At 35.4% G+C, this 26,691-nt stretch overlaps 1 protein-coding gene across 1 annotated transcript in view; it reads left to right on the top strand.

The window, feature by feature from the left end:
• Window positions 1-26,691, top strand: part of Dok6 (docking protein 6) — a 465,356-nt gene that overhangs the window by 150,371 nt on the left and 288,294 nt on the right. Inside the window, exon 2 of the mRNA XM_036204473.1 lies at window positions 8,797-8,904. Coding sequence (XP_036060366.1) covers window positions 8,797-8,904 — 108 coding nt within the window. The remainder of the gene's footprint in view (window positions 1-8,796; window positions 8,905-26,691) is intronic.

Here is a 26,691-nt window from a genome sequence, read left to right as displayed (position 1 = left end):
CAATATTCATGAGGGAGTTCGGTCTGTAGTTCTCTTTCTTTGTTGCATCTTTGTTTGGTTTAGGAATCAGGGTAATTGTAGCCTCATAGAAGAAGTTTGGTAATATTCCTTCTGCTTCTATTGTGTGGAGCAATTTAAAAAGTATTGGTATTAAGTCTTCTTTGAAGATCTGGTAGAATTCTGCAGTGAAACCATCAGGTCCAGGGCTTTTCTTGGTTGGGAGACTTTTAATGACTGATTCTATTTCCTTAGGGGTTATTGGACTATTTAAATGGTTTGTCTGGTCTTGATTTAACTTGGGTATATGGTACCTATCCAGAAAATTATCCATTACTTTTAGATTTTCCACTTTTGTTAAGTAGAGATTTTTGAAGTATGACCTGATGCTTCTCTGGATTTCCTCATTGTCTGTTGTTATGTCCCCCTTTTCATTTCTGATTTTGTTAATTTGGATGCTCCCTCTCTCTGTCTTTTGGTTAGTTTGGATAAGGGCTTGTCTATCATGTTGATCTTCTCAAAGAACAAACTCTTCATTTCATTAAACCTGTGTATTGTTCTCTTTATTTCTATTTTATTGATTTCAGCTCTCAATTTGATAATTTCCTGGCGTCTGTTCCTCCTGTGAGACTTTGCTTCTTCCTGTTCAGGGGCTTTCAAGTGTGCTGTCATGTCGCTATCATGAGATTTCTCCAGCATATTTATGTGGGCATTCAGTGCTATAAATTTCCCTCTTAGCACTGCTTTCCTAGTATCCCATAAGTTTGGGTATGTGGTGTGTTCATTTTCATTGTTCTCTAGGAAGTCTTTAATTTCTTTATTTATTTCTTCCTTAACCCATTGGTGATTCAGTTGAGCATTATTCAGTTTCCATGAGATTGTAAGATTTCTGTAGTTTTTTTCTGTTGTTGAAATCTAACTTTAAACCATGGTGGTCTGATAGAATACAGGGGGTTATTCCAATTGTTTTGTATCTGTTGAGATTTGCTTTGTGGCCCAGTATCTGGTCGATTTTAGAGAAGGTTCCATGGGGTGCTGAGAAGAAGGTATATTCTTTTTTGTTTGGGTAGAATGTTCTGTAGATTCGATTAAGTCCATTTGAGCCATAACATATGTTAAGTCCATTATGTCTCTGTTAAGGTTCAATTTGGCAGATTTGTACGGAGGTGAAAGTGGGTTTTGAAGTCTCCTACTATTAATGTTTGGGTTTTTATATGTGATTTAAGCTTTAGTAATGTTTCTTTTACATATGTGGGTTCCTTTGTGTTTGGGGCATAAATGTTTAGAATTGAAACTTCATCTTGGTGGATCTTTCCTGCAATGAGTATGTAATGTCCTTCATCATCTCCTTTGATTGATTTTAGTTTGAAGTGTATTTTGCTGGATATTAGGATGGCTACACCAGCTTGCTTCTTAAGACCATTTGATTAGAAAGCCTTTTCCCAGCCTTTTATTCTTAGGAGGTGTCTGTCTTTGAATTTGAGGTGTGTTTCTTGTATGCAGCAGAATGATGGGTCCTGTTTTCATATCCATTCTGTTAGTCTGTGTCTTTTTTACAGGTGAATTAAGTCCATTGATATTAAGGGATATTAATGACCAGTGATTGTTCGTTCCTGTTGTTATTTTTATTTTTTGGTGGTAGTGTGTGTGTACTTCTCTTCTTTAGGATTTACTGCTGTGGTGTTATCTATTGCTTGTGTTTTCATGGGTGTATCTGCCTTCCTTAGGTTGGAATTTTCCTTCTAGTGCTTTCTGTAGGGCTGGGTTTGTGGATAAGTATTGTTTAAATCTGGTTTTGTCTTGGAAGGTTTTGTTCACTCCATCTATGATGACTGAAAGTTCTGCTGGGTATATTAGTCTAGGCTGGCATCCATGGTCTCTTAGTGTCTGCATTATATCTGTCCAGGTCCTTCTGGTTTTCAAAGTCTCCTTCAAGAAATCAGGTGTTATTCTGATGGGTTTGCCTTTATAAGTCACTTGGCCTTTTTCCTTTGCTGCCCTTAATATTCTTTCTTTATTCTGTATGTTTAGTTGTTTAATTATTATGTGGCGATGGGACTTTTTTGGGGGGGTCTAGTCTGTTTGGTGTTCTATAGGCTTCTTGTATCTTCATAGGCATTTCCTTCTTTAAATTGGGAAAGTTTTCTTCTATGATCTTGTTAAGTATATTTTCTGTGCGTTTGAGTTGGTATTCTTCTCCTTCCTCTATCCCTATTATTCATAGGTTTGGTCTTTTCATGGTGTCCCAAATTTCTTGGACATTTTGGGTCATGACTTTGTTGGTTTTAGTGTTTTCTTTGACTGATGAATCTATTTCTTCTACTGTATCTTCAACACCAGAGATCCTCTCTTCCATCTCTTGCATTCTGTTGGTTATACTTGCCTCTGAAGTTCCTGTTTGTTTATGAGATTTTCTATTTCCAACATTCCTTTTGCTAGTGTCTTCATTTTTTTCTATTTCCCTCTTCAGGTCTTGGTTTGTCTCCCTTGCTTTCATGATTTTCATTCAAGGATTTATTGTTTTCTTCTGCTTTAATTGTCCTTTCCTCTAGTTTTTTATAGTGTTCTTCCCATTTTTTTGTTTGTCTGTTCCTCTACTTTATTTTTGATTTCTTCTATATAAGGCTCTATCTTCTTCATGATGTTACTTATAAGGTTTTCTTCTTCTTCTTCCATTCCTTGATGTTTAGGTCTAGCTGTTGGAGAAAGGCTAGGGTCTGGTGATGCTGTATTGCTCTTTATTTTGTTGTATGTACTTCTGCCTTGACATCTGCCCATCTCCTTTTGTGTTCGTTCTTGGTCTTATCAGTGTACTTGGTCCAGAGAGAGTTGACAGATTTTGGGAGCCTCTCTCTGGTCCAGATGGGAGCGCTGGTCCAGATGAGAGTGCTGGCCGGATAGGAGCTGGGGGGCTGGACTCTGAGTCTTGGGAAGTCCCTGGGGTCTCCTAATGTTGTCCAGATGGGAGCTCCTCTTGTCCAGATGGGAGTTCCTCTGGTCTCTGGTCCAGATGGGAGTTCCAGGGCAGGATGGAAGCTTGAGGCTGGTCTCTGATTCTCAGGAAGTGGCTGTGGTCTCCTGCAGATGGGTGTGGGGGCAGGGTGTGGAGACTGCAGTGTCTGCCTGCAGTCTTGGAAAAGGGGAGCCTTCCTGCATGGCTGGCTGATTGGCAGGAAACTGGGGCCAAGCTTGTCAGGTCCTCCTGGGGTGGCCCATGTCCAGAGATGGGACCCAGGTGCAGTTGCCTCTCTGACTATAACCCAGGCACTCACCTCTGGTCCAGATGGTAGTTCCCGGGTGGACGGAAGCTCTTATTTCCTCAAAGGTTTTACACCTTTCATTTAAAAGCAAAATAAACCTTTTTCTTTGCATATAGTTTTTCTCCTAGCAGTGATTTACTAGTTCCCAGCAGTCATCTTTCTTGTTCATATCTATAAATTCTCCAGCACACCAATTTAAAGCACCGGTCCAAGGCCTCCAGCAGATTGTGGTACACTGGTAAAATCTGGTTTGATGAAAAAGTCAAAGTGGAGAAAACTCCCCATTCACTTTCTACTCCTGCTGTGGAGGAGGCATTTGGTTCCTGACTCATACTTAATTTTTGCTTCCATTAATAACACAGGTGACACATGAAATGTCTCCAACCCATGGTCTTAGTTATTATTTTCTTTTCTTTATATTCAAAGCATTTAGGAAAAATATGACTAAAGAGGAAAGAAATCCACATTTATCAAGTGATTCTCTCTTCAATTTTAAATTTTCATTTAGAAATTATATTATAAAATAACTAGTCACTCCCATCTGGACCAGAGGTGAGTGCCTGGGGTCACACCCAGAGAGACCCACACCAGGCAGTGGGACCAGGATCTGTCCTTAGTGCATGAGCTGGCTGTTTGGAACCTGGGGTTACACAGGGACACTTTGCTCAGCCTCGAAGGAGGGGACTGGACCTGCCTGTACTGAATCCACCAGATTTAAATGAATCCCCAGGGGTATCTTGGCCCTGGAGGACATGGGAATGGAGGGGAGGGGCTGGGGGAAAGGTGGGAGGAGGGGCGGGAAGGGGGAGGACAGTGGAACCCATTGCTGATGTGTAAAATTAAAACACAAATATAATAAATAAAAAAGGAGGGAAAAAAAAGAAGGGTAAGTTAGACACCAAAAAAACTAGTCCATGACCATGATTCATTAATATTATTTTTTTCAATAAATTATATTTTAATGACAGATTTTCCTTAGAATTTTAGATATCAGAAATAATAAGACAAACAAAAATAAAGAATTCTGCCGGAAATTAACTGACTAGTATACTTCAAAACTTTCAAAGTTTTAAAAGAAAACAAATGAACAAAAACAACAAAATCCAGACAGTCTAAGAAATTATCACAGATTAAAGTTTTGGAATGTGGTCTTGGTCCCAGAAACAGAACAGGCTAAGGAAAATAAAGCTATATTCTGAATAAAATTTGTTTTTCTTAACATTTTTAGCAACTATTTTGGTATTTTGTTAATGTGAATATCTTTATTGTGAAAACCATACAAAGTCTCTTTAGGGTTTTAATATTAGAAACTGGGTCAAATATGTGGGAACTTGATGTGTAAATGGAACTTTTTTAAAAAGCAAATCCATTCCAAAACTAAGTGACAGATCTTTCAACTTGGCAGACAGTTTATTTTATGAAACCTTTAAAAATTAGGCTCTTTTGTATGTGGTCATTTGTCTCTGTTACTGTTGTAATATCCAAAGGATAAGATACTAGATAAATAGCTAAATCTATCAACTTATTTGCTAACACCTTTTCTGCAATAATAATGAATGCTTAAACAATAACATTTAGACTTTCTGCTTCATATTTATCTCACCTCTTAAATTAAACTAACTATGGTAACACAAAATGAACATTGTAAGCCTATATATATATATATATATATATATATGGATTTCTATGAATATTTTAAGATTTCATTTGCTGTTATGATGATTATGAAGATGTGAGCAATAAAATGACCAACAGCACAGGGGAAACCATTTCTCAGTAGGAAAGAACAAAAATCGTTTTACTGAAGATTTGTATCTCAGTTTCCTTCAAGGAAAGATTCTCAATGCATTCATGAAAACTAGAAGAAGTATTTATAATCTGTATACATCCCACCTTGCACATAATATTAGAATTTGTTGCTTATGATGAGTCCAATTTCTGCTCAGATTCATGGGAATTATTTTCCCTTCCACAATACTGTTATTTAAACTATTATCATAAGCACTACCCTATCACTGCTACAAATAAAATATCATCTATCTATCTATCTATCTATCTATCTATCTATCTATCTATCTATCTATGGCATCTGTATTAATGAGTCTAAGCTACCATATTAAAATATCAGGCATTCTGTGGCCTGAACCACAGAAATCCCCTTTTTTCTCTGTTCTGCCTGATGTATATTTGAGACTAGTGTGCCCTTGTGGTTTTCTGGTGATAATTTCTTCTTGACTGGTAGACTAGGGTTTCTCAACATGTTCTTACGTGCTCTCTGCTTTTTGAATAAGCAGAAAGAGAGGAAGCATGCTGGCCATGTCTGTTCTCAGGAAAGCACAAATCCCTCCATCAAAACTAACCTCCATGACCCCATCTAACACTATTATATCTCCAAATAAGAGCACACTTGTTTCAGAGTATGAATTTTGGAGAGACAAAACTCAGTACACCAACTCTAATAATTTCTGATAAGAGGATAGGTTACTTTTCAAACGCATTCTAGTTGTTTTCTTCAGGACATCTCTTAAAATCTAAGGGGTTGTCCCCCCTCTTCCTGAAGTAGATGCATACGATTATATGAATGAGAAACAAAGTTGGATATAAGCTTAAATAATTTGAGACAAGACATTTAATTATTATAAAAACCTCACCTGAAAGTTGTCTAAGCTCTTAGGCACCATAACACAGTGCTCTAAATTTTAATACAACAGTTTGATTAAAGCTTAAATGAAGTGATTCCATAGCACAAAATTACTTCACGTTATTTTGTGAAGAAAGTAATTTTAAGAAGAGAATAAATTTCATTTTTAGTATGCATTGCTAAATGTAAGCATGCACACCTACACTGCTCATCATATTTGAACCATCATGAAATATTAATATGAGCTGATATTTGTATTCAATTGAACATCAGAGCACTGTGTGTATTGATCATATATATTCAATTCAATTACTTATCAGAATCATGTGAGACCTTTAAAATTGTATTTGTATAAGCAAGTTTTTATAACAAAGTAGAGGTAAATATGCATGTTTTCCAGAAGTGTTAACTAAGGCTGTGCTAAGAGTATTTCTTTCTGTTTTGTATATGGCTGCTCTGTATTAGTTAGTGATTCTTCTGTATGCACTGTGGATTTCTATTAACATACTTAGCTTCTTTTTACTTTAACATTAACCCTAAATTTGAAACACTCTTTTCCCCTGACTAATTTAAGGACATATGCCTAGAGGGCTTGGCAGTGTGTCCAAATTTTGTGTGTCTAACAAGATGAAAACTGGAATTTAAAGTACGTTTTGTTAAACCCAAAGCCCATGTTTGGGAGATCATTAACATTATTTTCTATGCATCATTTGAAATGTTTAAATGATAAGCTAACACAGAATACTTGTATCTGACTATTCTGTTTGGATAATATTAGAACCACAACTCCTACAATAAAAAGAAGTGTTACCATGTATAACTTTGCCATGTATAGTGAATAGTGCCTATTAAGATAAAGTAGCCTAAAAGGATAGGACTTGGTGGAGAATTTTCTGTACACTAAAACTTTGGCCCATCTTGTTAAATTCCCCCCTTAATTTCATGCACTACCCTTCTTCACTAGCTGAGCACTAAATAATCTGCTGAAGTTGTGTGACAAGTCAATAAAAGAGCTACGATAAAAATACAAAAGCTTCACCATGTTTTCACAATCTAGTCATCTTTTTTTTTTTTAATAAGTGACAACGTTCTGTATGTATTGTCATGATTAGGGGAGGAACTCATGAGGTTCTAAGCCTTCCTGAGGGACTACTGCCAGTGTATGTTGTTCTGAGAGAGAGGGTGCCACTTTTTTTCACTTCTGTAGCCATTGGTAGTTTGCCCTTGCTCCAGTAAATAACTTTCCACCCATGCTAAGGAAAGAAACAAATTAAGGTTAATGAGACTCACATTCAAAAAAGACATGCAAATAGAAAGGGATTTTCTGGGAAGAAAGATTTCAGCAGAAGAATGACAGATGAGAAAGAGAAATGGGTAGGGTAAAAATGACTAAAATTCATTAATTGGAGCTGAACAAATCAGATTCTGATCCCATATTGTAATCATTAACACAATTTCATTTTGGAAGTGTGCATTGGTAAAGGTACAACAAAGAACTACAGTGTCATGTGCTAAACACAATGTATCAAAGCACAAAGTTCTAAAGAAATTGAACAGTTCTTCATTTACAGTTATACAGCTATTAGCCCTTCAATAAGGAAGATATATCTAATCCCAGAGATAGGAAGACATGCTATTGTCTGGTGGAGCTCAACATCATTCTTGATGTATTTTTAAAAACTATAGCAGAAGATCTAAGAAAGACAGCAGGAGCAGTGGGAATAAGTGTTCACATTGTTATTCTACTTATTTTGCTATGGTGGGGAAATTCATTTGTGATTGCTCTGAAAGTGCCTTTTAACATGAAAAATACTGTCTTTCAATGAGTAAGAAACAATGTTCCTGGGAATAATTTGAAAGAATTATACTGTATGTCTTCTACTAGCAGAAGAAAGGATTGTGACAACTGTGGGCTTTGAAGAAAGACACAGAATAGAAACACACTGACTGAGATTTCTGAAATTGCCTCTGATGAAATTTCTCCTCATGCTAGTGGAAAAATTTTCTCCAGGAAATAAAATATGCTAAATTTAGAAATTAAAGAGCTGAGGAAATTTCAAATTGCTTAAGCATGTTCAATTACTCGAAAGCAAAAAAAAAAAAAAATTGTATTTTACTTCTTTCTTTTGCAACATACCTAAGCAGAACATGTGAAATTGAGATACCAATCTAAAAGCTTGGTATTGATCATTTCTATAAAATAAGAACATGTTCCAAAAATGATAAATTCAGCTTACATAATTAATGATAATTTTAAAAGCTAAAACTAAAGATTCAGAAAGACATGTATTCAAGCCTTGACCTGCCTCTTAGCTTCATCATAAAATGAACATAATAGAACTTGTTTAAAAATAGTAGTTATCAGTATTAAATGTGTATCTAAATTTTAAAATATATTTTACATAATAAATACTTAGTATATTCTAGCTACTATGAAACAAGGGAATTGGATATGCCCAGTATAAAACTATATTTCTTACTATTTTCTAAATTATATTATGACCATTTGTTGAAAATCCTGAAGTTGTGTAAGACAACTATAAATTAATTTTTATTTAAAGTTAGAAAACTAGCAGTATGATTTCACTTAACCTGACTAAATTCACACCACAGTGGGATAGGAAATAAATAATTGCCATCATGCATGAAGTATTGACAACCAAGTGATTACATATATTAAAGATGATTAAAACCAACATATTAACACATTGAATTTTACATAATTTTTAATTGTGCTGCAATTTCTATTAGTCATACACTTCTCCTTTAAAGAAGTTACTCTGAAGTAAATGGAATTTTGCAAACTCATTCCTAATGGATTAGTTGAATAGATAAAACCTCAAGTGTCAGTAAACTCATAGGAAAGGGTGAATAATCAGATTCCTTTATTTGTTTCAGATTTTCAGACGATGCTGGTTGGTTTTTAAGAAGGCTTCTAGCAAGGGACCTAGAAGGCTAGAAAAATTTCCAGATGAAAAGGCAGCTTATTTCAGAAACTTTCACAAGGTAAGTCACACTTGTAGAGGTCCCTGGGGAACAGCTGGGCTCTTGACAACTTGTGGAGACATTTCTTTGATGGATGGAATCTACAAGGGAAAAATTCATTCTACGAGGGAAAAATTCATGGCCAGGATGAAACTCTTCTGTTCTGATAAAATGCAAAAGTTATTTTTCTTCCTTATCTTAATCATCTGCTGTAAATCCCAGCTATACTTCTACAAAATGAAAAGCTCATTTTTATGGTGACTTTGCAAAATTAGATGAGTCATAACTCAACTTAATCCATTCTAAGGTGCTGAGTGGGCACTTTTCCTCTCTTCAGGTTAATTGTGCATTTGCAACTCTGATTTAAACTATAGGCAGTATTTAGGAAATGACATTTATCAGACAAGCTTTAGCAGTGTTAATGACACTGTTAATACAGATAGCATCAGCACATTAACAAGAAATAATCATTAAATATGCTGGTAGATAGATGTTGCATAAATTCCAGGGGTGAAATATCAGCTCTATAATAACTAAAAGAATATAGCATGTGACCTTCAAAAGACACAAGGCCTGAACTTTTCTTTGGGGATAATTTCAAACCACTGTATTCAGAACTGTGGGATTGTATAGCCTGCATACAACTGCCTGAATAAGCTCAATACAGATTCTAATTCCTCATTAGCAACTTACACAGTGACTCATAGAGGATAAGCTACCTCAGATGATATAATGAATTTGTGGTATTTTATTTCACATGGTATTCAGTTTTATTTTACCCCATTTTGTTAATTATATATTATTGATATTAATGAACTATATAACCTAACTATAAAATAACTACCAACCATACATAGTGTGTCTAAATCTGATTGGATAGCACAAAACTGAAGTTGTTGTAACTCTTTGTGAAGTCTTTTACATACTAATATAGATACCACCAGAAAAAGCAAGTTTTGTTTTCTGTTCAGTAATTTACTAGCTCATGGACATTTTGGTTTTTTTCATTAGTGAATGGATTTTAACAGTTATATTGCATGTCTATAATGATAATTTGGAATGTTATGTCATAAAATGGCCAACATAATTCTGCCTGTTTTGATCATATAAGAAAGGATTTGCATTCTAAAATTTTCTTGGTATTGCATATCATGAACATCGGTTATGTTTTTAAGTAATTTTAAAACAGACTTATGAATAAGTGCCAAGCAGTGAATTAAATATAAAGCCATGATGTTTATTTTAATTTATTTTTTCATTTTACGTATCAACCACAGTTCCCCCTCCCTCCTCGCATAGATCACCCTAGGAAGGGGAAATTGATAAGATCTCCTGGATAAACTGTTGGGGGGAGGAATGGAAGATGAGAACATGATGTTTATTTTTATGTTTTTAGAAAGAGCCTTACTATTCAGCCCAGGATGGTCTCAAATGCATGGCAATCTTCCTATCTCAGGTTCTAGTTGCAGGGGTCATAGAATTGAACCATTATACCCAACTCACATTTTCCTTAGAGGAAAATTTGTGGAGGGCTAAACATTTATGTTCTATGCAATTCTAGTTAGAGCTGTAAGTGGTGATTTGAATAGCATATCTACCATATTCTTGATTTTTTAAGTATTTGGGCTCTAGTTGGTGGCACTGTTTTGGGAGTCTATGGTGGTTTTAGTGAAAATGGTCCCAATATGTTAATAGGGAGTGGCATTATTTGAAAGAATTAGGATAGGTGGCTTTGTTGGAGTACATGTAGCTTTGTCAGAGGAAATGTGTCACTGGGGGTGGGCTTTGAGGTTTCAGAAACTCAAGCCAGGACCAGTGTCTCTCTTCTTTCTGACTGCCAGATGTAGAACTCCTTCTCCAGCACTTGGTCTGCCTGCTGCTGCCATGCCTTCCACTATGACAATGGACTAAACTTCTAAACTGTAAGACATCTCTAGTTAACTGTTTCCTTTTACAAGAGTTACCATGGTCACGGTGTCTCTTCACAGCAATAGAAACCGAACTGAGACAGAATCTTAGAGGATATGGCCTTATTGGAAGAGATACGTCATTGGAGCTCGACTTTGAGAGTTAAAGACTTACCATTTCCTTTTCACTCGGAGTTCAAGATGTATGCTCTTAGCTTCCATCTCTGCCTACCATGTGTCTGTTCCATTACTCTAATCCCTCTGGATTCATAGGCCCAAATAAAGTACTTCTTCTAGAAGAGTCATGTAGCACTAATCTTAAAAAGGTCTTATTAATAAAAATAAACCTGGGGCCAGGTCTTGGGGTGAATGCTGAAAGATCAGAGAGACGGAACAGGCCACAGCTAACCTCATCTCGCCAACATCTCAGCTGATCCTGTTTCCTCAGACTAGAAACCTCTGAGTCATCATCTGGAATGAATCTCAGCTGAACTGCTGCTAAAAACCTAAAAACTTAACCAGCTCTAGTTCCTGGTTTTCATGCCTTATATACCTTTCTGCTTCCTGCCATCACTTTCTGGGATGAAAGGCATGTGTCACCATGCCTGACTGTTTCCAGTGTGGTTTTGAACTCACGGAGATCCGACTGGATCTCTGCCTCCATACGTTAATTAGGGTGCACAATATATTGGGGAACACAATATTACCATAGAGTTGTGGTGTTTTAATCAAATCAATAGAAGAGTAACTAGTGCAACCTGCCTGCAGAGCAGTGCCACACACTAACAGAAACTCTCCATCAGTACAATGTTTTTTTTTTCCCCTGAATAAAGCAAGCAAAATGCTTTAACATTATTTTATGCTTGAGCTTATCCATTTTTGTATGAAAAATAATGCATCTTCTCTAGGGTTTCGACTGCTTATGTAGACTGGTAATTGGGATACAAATACATATTGAATGTCTGCTCTATTCCAAGTACTATATTCATGCCTGGGGATATAAGGTTGTGTAAGACAAAGCTATTGTCTCCCTAAGCTTGAATCTTACTGTAGACAAAATACATGTACACACAACATAGCAAGGAAAGCTAAAGTACTATTTATTTCCCATAATTTGAAATTCAAGTAAATTTCATAACAAAGATGACACTTGGGTGATTAAAGTAATGGGAGTGACATCTCTATCACTTACTGAGAAGTGGTCATCTCTAAAAGGCATCTAAATCAGTTCTCCTTTCTCCTTGCTTATTTTCTTGTTGTTTTGTTTTACTTGTTTATTATGTTTGTGGTCCACATATATGCTTTGTTACATATATGTAGCCATATCCTGAGTTCATTTAGTGTTGCTCACATGTATTTGTGATTGAGGCTGACTTTTGGGGATTGGATAAATTATCAGGGGCTTGTTGCTGGGACAGACTGAGTCCCTCTCTCTTAGCAATCATTGATTGCTCATAACTCTCCTTCTAGGGGTGGGGCCTTGTTTTATTTTTGAGACTGTATTTTATTATGTAGCCCATGCTGGCCATGAACTTGGAATCCTCTCAATTCAGCAACTCAGGTGCAAGAATCACAGCCATGAATCATCACACCTGACATTCCTCATTTTATATAAGCGGAGTGTTCCAACTTTAATCTCTCTTTATACTATAGTGGCAATCATGTGCTCTCTATAAGAGTACTCAAAGATAAACATATGCTCACTGTGATTTGTCTTGGATGCAACCTATTGAAATCTCTTCATTTCCACTGTGAACAGTTAGTTTGGAAAAAATTTTCAGTCTTTGAGCTATCTTGTCTATCAGCCTAACCTAGAATTCAAACTAATTATGTGCCTGATTTTCTAGACCTTATTAAATATGTACTATTGTTTTCTGCAGTGGGGATTCAGTGGTGGAGAAAAATTATTAAAAAATACATCTGTTTACAGTTGGTCTTAAGCTTGAATGACTAGGAAAGTGTTATGGAAATAAAGTATTTTTACTGTTAAAGAAAATCATAATAAAAGATAAATTACTACAGCTTGATGTGATGAACACGGAGCATTAGAAAGAGCAATAAACAAAAATGAACTGATATATATTCCACAAGTGATGGAAATGTATAAAAGACATTTAAACAGGAAAGTGTATCATACAACTATTGTGTTCAAATGCCCAGTTTTCCTTCCATTTCATATATACAACAGTAGTAACTAACTTTATAATCCTTCCACAAACATCAAATTACAAAATAAAATAGGTACAACGTTGGTCTCTTAACAAAAGCACTTTTTTGTAAGGGAGATCCAAATGATTTGCCAAATCAAAATGCCCCCCTTTCCACCAGTGGCAGCAGTAGTCATGGGGCAATAGTTATGGCACTGTAGACTCACTCTTACAGGAGCACTAGAAAGGCCAAGGAAAGTAGCTGGCACTGGTCATGTTTGGCTATCAGACACTAAGAAAGACACACTTTAAAAGACAAAGTCAGAGAAGATGCTTAATGACACACACATGCTCTGTACAGGGCCATGGGTGACAGTGAGCTAGACAGGGCCCAGCAAACTAGGCTTTCCTCATTGCTGAGGACTGAGTGCATGAGCCACAGATCACCACAGATATAGCTTTTGACAACATAGTCTAAGGAAATAAATCACAGCAAAACACTATCAAAGCAACAAAAACAAACAAACAAACAAAACATACTACAGACTTTACACATGACACCCACTACGTTCATGATAAAATTCTAAATGCTGTAGGACCTTAACCATGTAAAAGAGATACCATGCAGTAAGAGGGGGGAGGGGAAATCAACAAATGAGAAACCTGAAATGACACAATTTCTGAATTTTCCAACAGGAATTTTACATTTTATATTTTATTTAACTATTTTCTATTACAATAATTGGCCCTTATATTTATTCATTTTGGTGTTTTAATTGAGATAGAATTATATCCCTTTCATCCTTCAGCATCTTTCTACCTTCCAGCTCATACCAGCTGTCTTCCCTCAAATTCCTTCTATGCCCCACTTCAAATTGATAGCCTCTTTTTCTTTCTGATTATCTTTGTCAGTAGTATCCCAATGTCAAACAAGACAAATACTTTGAAAAAAAAACTACTAACCTTTCTATAAATCCCAAAATTTCTTAGTAATCTATTAACAAATCTAATAAAAAATATATGAAAACAATAACTCATCATTAATAGCATATTGTTTTGTTTGAAATTTAATGGAATAATTATCAATAAAAGATGAAAATATCACAGGACCATTTAGAGCAATACAGAAAAAAAGCATTTGTCAAAATTCAACCTGCATTGATTATGCATAGCTCTCAATAAACCAAGAATAGAACATGATTTAATAATTTGGAAAAGAGCTTCTAACAAGAATTTCCCAAAGAAAAGGAAAAATGCTTTCTATTATTAGATGACATAATTATTTGTTGTAAATGCTTGTTAAACTAGAAATACCAGAACCAATGAATGCAGTGAACAATAGGCATGGAAATTTTAGTATGTAACAATCAATTACATTTTGCACATAGCGGCAGATGACAGTTGACAAATTGTATTGTTAAAAAGAATGGAATTAATGTAGTGCCACCAAATAATAAGTGAATTTATAAAACCACATATAAAATCCTCCATGCTGAAAATTATGGAAAGTAACTTAAAATGAAGGATTGAAGGCATGTATATGACAAAATGTTGAAGTTTGTGTATTAAGACTTCTCTGTGTTACTAAGCTGTCATTGTCTCAAAATTAACACATAGCCTACATAATTCTAATCAAAATTTTAGGTTATTTTTGTAGATATTGACAGGATAATTTCATATGGAAATGCATATATCATAGGTTAACCAAAGCAAACTTAATGCAGAAGAACAAAGTTGAAGTTATTGAAGTTGTAAAGACATTCTAAAATTACAGAAATCATGGCCATGTGTTATAAGTGATGGGCTATAAACAGAAACCAATGGTAGCTAATGAAAAAGGTCAGCAGCAAATCAAAACCTGTGTGATTCATTCATAAAATCAATAAACACGAGTCAATAGGGAACATTTTTTCTTCAACAATCAACTGAACATTAAGTGAAAAATGCTACCACACACAACAGAAGTTCAAACTCAAATCTGATCGATGTTCTCACTTACACAATCAAAGTATAAAATTGACTGAATTGACCACAAGATAATATTGTTTTATAAGCAAAAATGCTATAAGTAAAATATTTTAGGAACAGTAAAAATACTTTAGAGTTCAATTTAAACTTTATCAAAATTTAAAATAATTTCCCTTCAAATCACCCAATTTTTAAAATTTAAAAGGCAGGTTACTAAATAGAAAAAGAATTTTACAAAGCATGTAGAGGACAAAATATATCAAGGCAATATAAATATCACAACTCAAGAAAGTAAACAACCAGCATTTAAAAAATGAAGATGTGAACTTGTAAACATACACTTCCTAACATAACACAAACAGAAGATAAATACATGAAGCAGGAGGAATCATCCTTAGTTATCCATCAAGACCAAACCAAGAGGAAAAACCAATTTGTATCCATTAAAATGGCCAAAAGGAAAAACTCTAGAAATATCTAAAATTGGTAAAAATGTAGAGCAGATAGGATTCATATATGCTGATTGATATATAACAATTATGAAATTGTACAACCAATATTGTAGTTTTACTAAGAAAGGTTATAGGTAATCAGCCATCTAACTTTTAGAAGTTTATTCAATAAAAGTGAAAAACAATTTCACATAAATACCTGTAGGAATGTTCACTATTTGTAATAGAAGTTGGGAATGATCTAAATATAAATATATGAAACACAAATCTCTGAAATATTACAGAACAGAATATAAAATCATACTATGTACAAAATATCAAGTAAACATTAGGCTTAGTAGGCTGAATTCAAAAAGTCAGACCAAAGTTAATAGTTCTTATAATGGATTCTTACAGATTTATAGTAACAAAATATTATCAGTTATGTAGCTTTGTAGATTGGTATAGTAGATCTAGGGGTAGGGAATGGATTGCAAAAGTTATAATAGTATGAACTGTTTTAGAAGAGAGGGACTATGAAAATAGTTTTTATTTTATGATGATAATTGTTCCAAGTTTATACTTTTTTAAAGACTTTGAGGTGTTTACTTTACAAGAATGAATTTTGATGTGTGAATTGTTGTGCAATAAGCAGCAAAAAAAGGCTACCCTAAAAATAAATTATTGAGGAAGATAAAGATTTCTAACCACACTATATAATAAGATTGTCATAATCAATTTTCTGTTGTGAAGAATCACGTAACCAAGTCAAGTATAGAAGAGTTTATTGAGATTTAATAGTTTCAGAAGGTTAGAGTCCGTGACCATCATGCCATGGGACAGGTAGCAGGCAGGCAGGCAGCCATAGCACTGGAGCAATTCCTGAGTTCATACTTGTAGACAGCAACCATGAGTCAGAGGAGAGAAAGACTTAACTAGGAATGGCATGGGCTTTTGAAACTCAAAGCCCAACCTCAGTGACAGACTTCCTCCATCAAAGCCATACTTCCTAATCCTTTCCAAACATCATCATCATGTGGGAACAAACATTAAAATGTCTATGGGGGACATTGTCATTTAAACTTCCATGGGGATATGCTACAAATTCTAGAATACAGCTTCCTTGCATAGTACTTGTCTCAATTCAATTTCAAATAGCCTTTTAGCAATCAATATATTTTATTTACCTTTTGTTTCTTGTGATAAATTAATATTAGAATATCACCAACAACAGTAGGAAGTATTCGCTTATAGACCAAATGTTGAGAATGCAGTGAAAGCAAGTGATCGTGGAAGATTCATGGGCTTGAACATGAATAACGTGGTTAATAATAATGCTACTTATGACATGAGGAAGCCTGTTAAATCTGGTTTTAAGTAGAAATCACAAGCTTTTACTTTGAGGGTGGCAAGAAATATCTACAGAACACTCATAATTTCTAGAAGTTGATAGATAAATAAGTATAAATATGATTTTAAAGGTGTTCATTAATTACCACTGCCTTGATAATAGTGGAGGACAGAACCTGGGAGACAATCTCAAAAGAGTAAAAAAGGGGCTGGAGAAATGGTTGAAAGCAATGCCAGCTCTGTCAGAGGACTAAAGCTCAGTTCCCAGCAGCAGCATAATGGCTCACAACTCTCTGGAACTCCAGTTCCATGGGATCAGACACCCTTTTCTGCCTCAGCAGGCGCTACAAATGGCATGTGACAATCATGCAGGAAAAACACCCATACTTATAAAACAAAACAATAATTTTTAAAAGAGAGGAGGGAGAAGAAGGAAAACAGCATGGAAACATCTGGAAGATTCTTAAGGAAGGATCATGCAGGACATAATTCTGGAAAAAAAACACTTCAGAATGGGAAAATATCATGAATACAACAAAAGCAACGAAGATCAGATGAGTAAAGCCATCGTTATAATGACTAATACTGGTTTCCTCCTCAATTCACCTGGGACAGAGAAACCTCAAATGAAAATTGTTCTTCTGTCAGACAGGCTTGTGGCCAGGTTTGTGGAATGTTTTCTTAAAGGCTAATTGATGTAGGAAGATCCAGGCACTGTGGTGTTCCCATTCCCTAGCATGTAGGCTTGCAATTTGTAAGAAAGCAAGTTGAGTAAACAGCATTCATTCATCCTTGGTCTTTGATTCAGTTTCTGCTTCTGGCTTCCTACCTTGAGTTGCTTTCCTGACTTCCTTCCATGATAGACAGTAAAATAAAAGCCAAAAAAACCTTTTCCTTCCCTAAGTTGATTTTTGGCCAGTGCTTTATCACAACAACAAAGCACACTTAGACTTTCATGCATGTGTGGCAAGCACTTCCCTGAAGGAGTCAACTCCTCATCCTGGAAATTGTATCTTCAAGAACAACCAAACATATTTCACTTACTCTACCTTCCAGATTTCAAAAACCCATTAATAATCACTCAGTGAATGTGAGAAACCAAATTTTACTTTCTCATGACAGTGCTATGAAGACCATGTTTTATTGCTACATTTTCTTTATAGCATGGACATGGCTGGCCCATAATCTTCGTAATTTAAGACACTCATTACAAATTTTAACTCAGTTTTTCTTTTGATTCACTGGAAACTGAAATGAGAAGTTTTGGCTGATGTCAGTCAGAAGAATAATTATAGCATGGCTCTTTGGTGCTATATCAAGGTTCATTTTCATGAGGCTATGCCTCCAGTCCAATTACTCAGATTAGTTTTATTTGAGCGGCATTGCCTGATGCTCCTACTCAGCAACCTGATTCTCTCACAGCCGCACGCTTACATGGTTTTATCCTTTGCCTCTTGCTATAGTATTAACCAGTTCAGTGACAGTGCTAACTGCCTTTTCTCCACTTCAGATAACTGTTTAGCTTTCACTTCTGTATTATAACTTTATTCTTCCATCTTGACATTTTTATCACTCAAATATAATAAATTGTCCAAGATTACCGTCTAAGTAACTGAACTGTGAATATTTTACTAACAACTTTGGTGTGCTTTGGTTTTTCACGAGTTAATATGAGTAAGCTGCAGTGCGCATATGTCTCAAAGTAATTGCTACTTGTGATGAAGAAATTACTCAGGAACCCATCTGATCATAAAACCAAGATTAATCCCAATTTCTATGTAATGGGCATTATGAATGTTATAGAAGCTAACCCATACTCTTAATGCAATATATATTCCTAGGATACCATTGTGTCTAGTGTGAAAATAGGCAATGTTTCATAAGATGATATAGACAGAAGATATTCCTTCCCATTCAGCAGGGACAATAGTTGCTAACCTCCAGGCCTGCTATAATGTATAAATGAGATATTGTACCACAAAAAGTATTTATGAATGTTTGGAAGGGCTGGAAACACAATTTAACTAAAGGCTTACTTTGCCCAGAACCCAGATAAAAAGGTAGGTGTGGTTTTACTACCTTGGAATCCCAGTGCTCCAGAGGCTAAGACAGGGTAATATTAGGGTCTCACTGGCTAGCCTGCCTAGTCTAATTACCTAGCCTCAGATCTCAAAATGAGACTGTCTCAAAAAATCAATGGAAGGATTATTGAAGAATGGTACTGAAGAAAGTGGTACTTCTGGCCACTGCATACATGTGCACTACATGAATGTGCAGCATACACATGCATCTGCATACACACACACACACACACACACACACACACACACACACACACAAATAGAGGATTTTCTCTGTCTAGCCCTGTCCCACAGCTGCTTTTAAATAATCTTTCAGAAGCTACATATTAATTACAAATTTCTTGGCCAAACAGCTAAGGCTTATTGACTAACTCACTACTTAAATTAACCCACTTCTATTAATCTATGTATTGCCACATGGCCATATCATTACCAGTCTGCTGGCATCTTGCCCCTTGGTCAGCGGGCTGGCTTTTCCCAGACTCTGTCCTTATTCTCCTGTATATCTGCTTGGATTTCCCACCTGGCTCTATCCTGATTTGCCATAGACCAAAGCAATGGCAAGAAAACATATTCACAGCATCCAGATGGACATCCCACAACATTTCCCCTTTTCTGTCTAATCAAAAAGGAAGGTTTTAACTTTAACATAGTAAAATTACATATAACAAAACAGTTATCAAGCAAGAATTTTATTTAGTCTATTTGTATTTGGCAAAATTAAAGAAAATATTATATTATCTATCATATCATTGTGAGTCTGAAGTTTCATATCTAGTTTATCTTTTATCATAACTAAGGAAAAGTATAATTATAACTATCTCATCTTCAACTCTATCACGGACCACAGAAGGATATAATATTACCTGAGTAAACAGGAAGTGCATTGCAAGCAACTTCCAAAACTCTAGAAATGGCAAATATATCTGGCTGCCTAGACAGTCACCCAAAGTTTCTCTGCTTCATTGGGGTATCTAACTTGGATAATAGGCCTAGAATATCTGACAGGGTTTTCTGGAAGCAGGAAAAATGGAAAGAGTGTACTATCCCATCTTGGCAAGATTCAGCAGTCACTTTTCCTTGTGTCCTGCTTGTCCAGATTAGACAGCATGCTTATGATCAGCAGTGGAAGCAAGGGCAGTTCTTTGCCCAATGAACCAGGTTTGCCAAGTGGAAAACAAGCTCCACATGCATATGAAGTGTTTTAAGTGTCCATCATCCTCTTGGGAGTAGATTGATGCTGCCAGGAACAGTCATGTCTCACATCAACAGAATTCTGTTATTAAAGCATTTTAATGCCAAATCCCTAGTTATTTAAAATGTTTGAGGATTACCTATCTGAAATACATCTCTGTATACCTAGAAAACCTAACTAACATGACTATAAGTTTAACTATTATAGATGATATTAATTTGTATTTCTTAATTACACATTGTATTTTTAAATGAGTTGCATAAAAATAATATCTTAAATAAGAGTGGAAATATACATACAGTATAACAAAATTGCCTTTAAATTTATATCAATTAACTAAAATCCACACTAATGTGAAGTTTGTAAGATTAATAGTTTTTTGGATTAAAGTAGATTCAATAACCTACCCTTTTATTCTATCTTTTTTATATCATACATTTCTAGATCATATCCCCCTTCCTTCTTTTAGAAAGAGATTGACTATGACCAATAACAATCTGTAATCAACCCCCTAAACAAACACAAACATCCATAGTCTATTTTTGGGAATGTGGGCATAGTTTTCTATACTACTTGTTGTTGGGGGTGCTGGTAATTTTGGGGGGGACCCTGAGAAAATTTAGGATTATGGTCAAGTCCTGACAGGAAGAGTCTATGATGTTGGATCATCTCAGCCAGCAGCCTTCAAGCTGTTTTTGGAGTTGGATCATCTGGGCCGTTTTCAATGTTGTCTGGTCCCCTTGTTCTGAAAACATGTAAATTTTTAAAGTTAACATATATATCTGTATTAATACAAATATAAACTGTGCATTGTATACAAGCCAGTTAAAGATAATTTTTGTTTTATATCTGAGCAAGTATAATACATGTCATGTGTCTTGTAGTTACTTATAGGTTTATTTATCCAAGTGTGTAGTCAGGATTTCAGGGTGTCTTCCATGTGGTATTGCGTTCCCAAAACTATTGTGCGGCTAATAAACTTATCTGGGGTCAGAGAACAGGACAGCCACAATATTTACATGAGGATAGGCAGTGGTAGCACACGCCTTTAACCTTAGCATTCCAGAGACAGAAATACATCTGGATCTCTGAGTTCAAAGCCACATTAGAAACTGCCAGGCATGGTGAAACACACCTTTAATCCCAGAAATCCAGCCTTTAATCCCAGGGATTGATGGCAGAAAATAGAAAGATATATAAAGCGTGAAAACCAGAAACTAGAAGCATTTGGCTGGTTAAATTTTCAGGCTTTGGAGCAGCACAGTTCAGCTGAGATTCATTTGGATGAGGACTCAGAAGCTTGTAGTCTGAGGCAACAAGACCAGCTGAGGAACTGGCAAGATGAGGTAGCTGTGACTTATTCTGTGTCTCTGATCTTCCAACATTCACCCCAATAACTGGCCTCGGGTTTGATTTTATTAATAAGACTTTTAAGATTCCTGCTACAAACTCTGATCACCTTTAACTTTGAATGAATCCATAACCTCTCATTTCCAGTGAAAACAAAAACATAACCTCTCCCCCAAAGTGGAATACCTTTTGACTTAAATTTTGAAGTCAGGATATTTTTAAAATATTTAGGTTAGTTTAATCCAGCAGCTTTTATAATCAGATGTCTCATAGCAGTCAAAAAATTTAAAGACAACACAATAATATACATAATCCAGACTTTATATTTTCCATCCTCATGTGGCTCATTTTTTTTACATTATTTTATTTTCCTTTTTAAGAACTTTATATTACTATTTTAAATCTATATTTTAATTTAAGGTTGTATATAGTTTTTATCACTTCTCTCTCAAGCCTAAGTAATCTTTTAAACATACTGTGACCCATTTAGAGGATATGAATCTGTTTCTATTGTATAGCTTTAACCCTTAAAACCTTAACCTGCCTGGCAATGTATTGCCAGAGCTTTCACTGATAGCTTAAGCCAACAGGCAGTCACTGGGAGAAGCCTTTCTATACTGTGGCCTCTGTGAGAGACGGGCTTGGCTCATGGCAGCTAATGGCCAGCTCTATTTTGCAGGCAGCACGGCTAGCATGAGAGACTAGGAAGCCCAGTGTGGGTCCATTTCTGTGCATTATAACCTTTTAAAAGCTTTCTCAGGTCTTATGTGGATATACAGGCACCATTTGTTGGGTGCCATTTGTAAATGGAGACTTTTCTCTGTCATACCCTGTCCCGTGGTCTCTTGTAAATAATCAAAGGCTTAATATTAATTACAAGCTGCTTGGCCAAGCTCAGGCTTATAACTAACTAGCTCTTACTACTTAAATTAACCTATTTATATTAATCTATGCATTGTCACGTTGTAGAATATTATTTTAAGGTGTGTTACTTTTGTTTATGTTGCATTTGTTTAACTCTGTGAAGTCGTGTTACTTTGCCTGTCTAAAACATCTGATGGTCTAATAAATAACCAAATGGCCAATAACAAGGCAGGAAATGGGATAGGTGGCTGGCAGGAAGAAAGAATATATAGAAGGAGAAATCTGGGGGAGAAAAAAAGAAGAAAAGGAAGAGGACCAAGGGGCCAGCCACCCATCTACACAGCTAGCCATAGAGTAAGAGTAAGATTTTCAGAAGTAAGAGAACAGGAAAAGCCCAGAGGCAAAAGGTAGATGGGTTAATTTAATGTTGAGAAAAGCTTGCAAGAAATAAGCCAAGCTAAGGCCTAGAATTTATAATTAAGAATAAGCCTTCATATGTGATTTATTTGGGAACTCTGTGGCAGGGGCCCCAAAAGAGAAAAAGGATAAAACAACAGTGCCACATGGCTGTGGAGTTACTGGTCTGCTGCCATCTTGCTCCTTGGGCAGCTGGCTGCCTTCTCCCAGATTCTGCCCTTCTTCTCCTGTATCTCCGCTAGGATTTCCATTATTGTAAGGCATAATAACTAATTGTTGTTTTAACATTTTGCAACCTAGGGAGGAAAAGATTTGTAAATAGTTAACTATAATCAATGCTGATGGGCAGTGATGGGCAATGATAATTCCACCTCTGATAATTAGAAGTTAATAAGAAAGAATTTGAGATATGAGGACTTCCTTAAATATCACTGTTTTCAAAAAGCAAAGTGATGGAGAAAATGCATTATATGGAGTAATGTGTATGGATATGAGTATTAAAATTACATTATCATTAGATTGGGAAAGAGTTTGGTTAGTTTGGTGCTGGTAAGCCTTCTACAAAGACCTGGCATGTAGAAAGATGACCACAAAGAGGGATGATTAAAGACATTGCACAGAAGTTGAGATTTTATCCTCTAGGCTACAGAGAGGTTTGGAAAAGCTTTAAATGGCTTGTGATTTTCTCAGATGTGTTCTGTTTGTTAAATCTTAAGTTTTTAAACTACAAAATAGTTATTTTGACTTTCTCTAAAATCTACAATCATGCTTAATAGCCATAAATTAAAATAATAAATAAAATGAACAAAATGTTTCTAACCTAAGTGAAGAGTTACTAAAAATAAGCTAAGGATACAACTATTTCTTTATCAACTTTGACTGTGTGCTATGCCCTGTCTGAAATATCCTTACAAGAATTAATGGTCTCATTTAGACATTTGATATGTTTACTATAAAAGACATCTTGATGCATAAATGAATTTTATATGAAGCAATTTTAAAATGGTATATACTTTTAAAACTTAGTAGAAAGAAATTTGAATTTCAAATCACTAGTTACTGAGGAAGTTATTAAAAATGCATTAGGGTTGAGAATGTGGCTGTATATAATTGTCATAATAGATATTCAAAACAAATTTATCCTAGATGAAAACTGAACAAGAGCAATTTACATAGGACAACTAATAAATTTTCCTTAATTTTCTGAACATATGACAAAGAAACTGTTTAAAGATATTTTAATGAAAGAAACATGAATGCTGTCCTTAGGGAGAAAACATCAATAAAATCCCTTGAAAAGATGAACGGAGGTGGATGTCATGAAGTTTCAGAGACAAAAACTAGGATGTTATAAAATGATGTTTGAATAGGTAGTAATCTCATGTTTATCTCTACTTATTCCATTGCTGGAGATTGAACTCAGGCTCTTGTGCATGGTAGCCAAGTGCTCTTGCCATTGAACCATATGCCCAGCCCTAACATCATTTTTAAATCCCCATCACCTGTTACTGAAAGTATTGTTTCTCTTTACTCCCTCCTCCTTGGTACAGGATATTCATTTCATTTAAAACAAACATCTGAAGGAACCAGGAAAAGATGAAGGTTGCCTTGTAAAAAGTTTCTGCCATTACAGTTTACCCTTAAAATCAAACTTATGTTTTGTGTAGACATAGTACATATGTACAGTCATGTTAATTTTCTCATTTTGAAGTCATGAAGACAGGATCCATGTTTGCATGATCATATTCTTGATACAATGTGGACTATGTTCAATGGCTTGGTATGCCTTGATTCCTGAAAGAAATTCAAGAATGAGCATCATTTTTATGAGTAAAATCTTGTATAACTTTATTCTCTTTCACACTGATACATTCCTCCATCTGCAAGCAGTTTTCATTTATTGAACAAGAACAGCTATTAACACCCTGGTTCTAAGAGAGTCAGACCCCACCTATCATCCTGGGCTGTTTTATTTACTCTATTATTGACTGTCTTCATCTTATTTCCACATGCTAGTTACTTGGTGAACTCTCATGAAAATGAATGTGTAAAATTAGTTTCATGTAGGACAAAAAAAGAGAACTGCAAATGTGTGATGGGCCATTTTTATGAAGCATATGAGTAAATGATTCTAAGTCAAGGTTAAACAGATAAGTCCAGGACTTGAGCTTTTAGATGGAGGAGACCAGAACAGACCTGCAAAGTTGTAATGTAAGGATATTGGGAAGCTTCCAGAGCTCAGTTTGAACATTGTAGTATTTGATTTAATGCCAATTAAAATTTCACCAAATATGAGGCAGCTCTAATAAGAATTATTCCATGTGAATCATGCCTGAAAAATAAATTACTTTTTAAGTGGGATATTTTACTTAACCTATCACATTACAACAAATGTGAATCAAATTAATTGTATAATGAATTTGAACTTGACTTAGAATATATGGCAGTGTGATTTACATTAGGAAAAAATACTGGGAGTGTTTTGGGTTTTCATTTTGATGAAAGAGTTTGAATCACATGTTCATCTAGTGTTCTACTGTTGAACTACATTCTCAACCCTATTTCAGTTTTTGATTGTTTTTTCTAAGTAGTCTGTTTTCTCTTTTACAACTTATTAAAATGGTCTCTATAGAGAAAAAAGTATATTGCCTAATTTAAATTTCCCCATCTGTAAATGTAAATATCTGTAAACGAATTTCTGAACAGTCTTATTAAATAAAACACATGGAACCAGATACAGGGGTGAAAACCTGAGAGATCAGGGAAATATGGAAAGCTATAGCTAACCTTACCTCACCAACTCTACAGCTTCCAAAAGCTAGCTACTTCCTGTCTACCTATGCCTATATGCCTTGCTGTTCTGCCATCTCTGTCCAGCTACATCATTTCCTATTCCTGCCCAGCTCTGTCACTTCCTGTCTGTCTTTACAGACCTCCAGACCTCAATGGTTAACTAGTGTTGGAATTTAAGGTGTTTGCCACCACACCTGCCTCTGCTCCCATTGTGGTCTTAAACTCATAGAGATCCAGACAGATTCCTGCCTGCCAAGTGATAGGATTAAAGGCATGTGCTACTATTATCTGACTTCTATATAGTGGCTGACTTTTTCTTTGATCTCTAGGCAAATTTTATTGGGAGACATAGTATATTGGGGAATATAATATATCACCACAAATATCCTAGAATAAAAGTTAGTAGACAGTGTCTGTAGGACATGAAAAGTAGCAGAGTCACATTGTTCAGTTCCTTTCTACTTCAGAAGATGCAAGTAAGAGATCAGGTAAACAATTTATGCCAGCTGTAAAAATAATTGACACAATTTGGATAACAAAGGTAGCCTGTAATTTCAAGAGTCATTTTGTTTGGTTTTAGGCAGAAGTTTCTGTCCCACTGGGTCTTGCAGCTGTTCAGTCCCAAATAAACACACAGAGGCTTATATTAATTACAAACTGTTTGGCCCATGGTTCAGGCTTATCATTAACCAGCTCCTACAACTTAACTTAACCCATTCCTATGACTCTATGTTTTGGCTTGTAGCTTCATGGTATTACCTATTCTCTCACATTTTGCTTCTCCTTGCGTCAGCTTAGGCATCTCCCCCTGACTCTGCCTTTCTTCTCTCTCTGTCTCTCTTGGATCTCCCACCTGGCTCCATCTGGCCCTGCAATGGGCCAATGAAGCTTTATTTATTAACCAATGGGAGCAACACATATTCACATCATACAGAAATATATCCCACAGCATTTGGATGATTTACCAAAAAAAGAAAGAAAGAAAAGAAAAGAAAAAGAAAAAGAAAAAGAAATACAAAAGAAAACCAAAAAAACAAAAAACCCAAACAAACAAACAAACAAAATGATATTCAGGACCACAATTCTATTTAAATATTATTTCCATCATTTCTGAAGCATTTATTTTTTACATTTCACAGATTTACAACCAATGCCTTTAATTACCATTTCAGAATATTCTTAGTGGTTTTGGTTCTTAAAATGATCCCTTTTTTATCCATCATCTTATTTTGCAATTCAGTCCCAGATAGCAGACGAAATGATCGTGTTCCAGAGAATAAATTATTCTTTTGCCTTTGTGAAATG

This window comes from Onychomys torridus, chromosome 13 (assembly GCF_903995425.1).
Source record: "Onychomys torridus chromosome 13, mOncTor1.1, whole genome shotgun sequence".
Classification (NCBI taxonomy): domain Eukaryota; kingdom Metazoa; phylum Chordata; class Mammalia; order Rodentia; family Cricetidae; genus Onychomys; species Onychomys torridus.
Note: the sequence above shows the minus strand (reverse complement) of the source record. Positions and strands in the feature narration are given on the sequence as shown.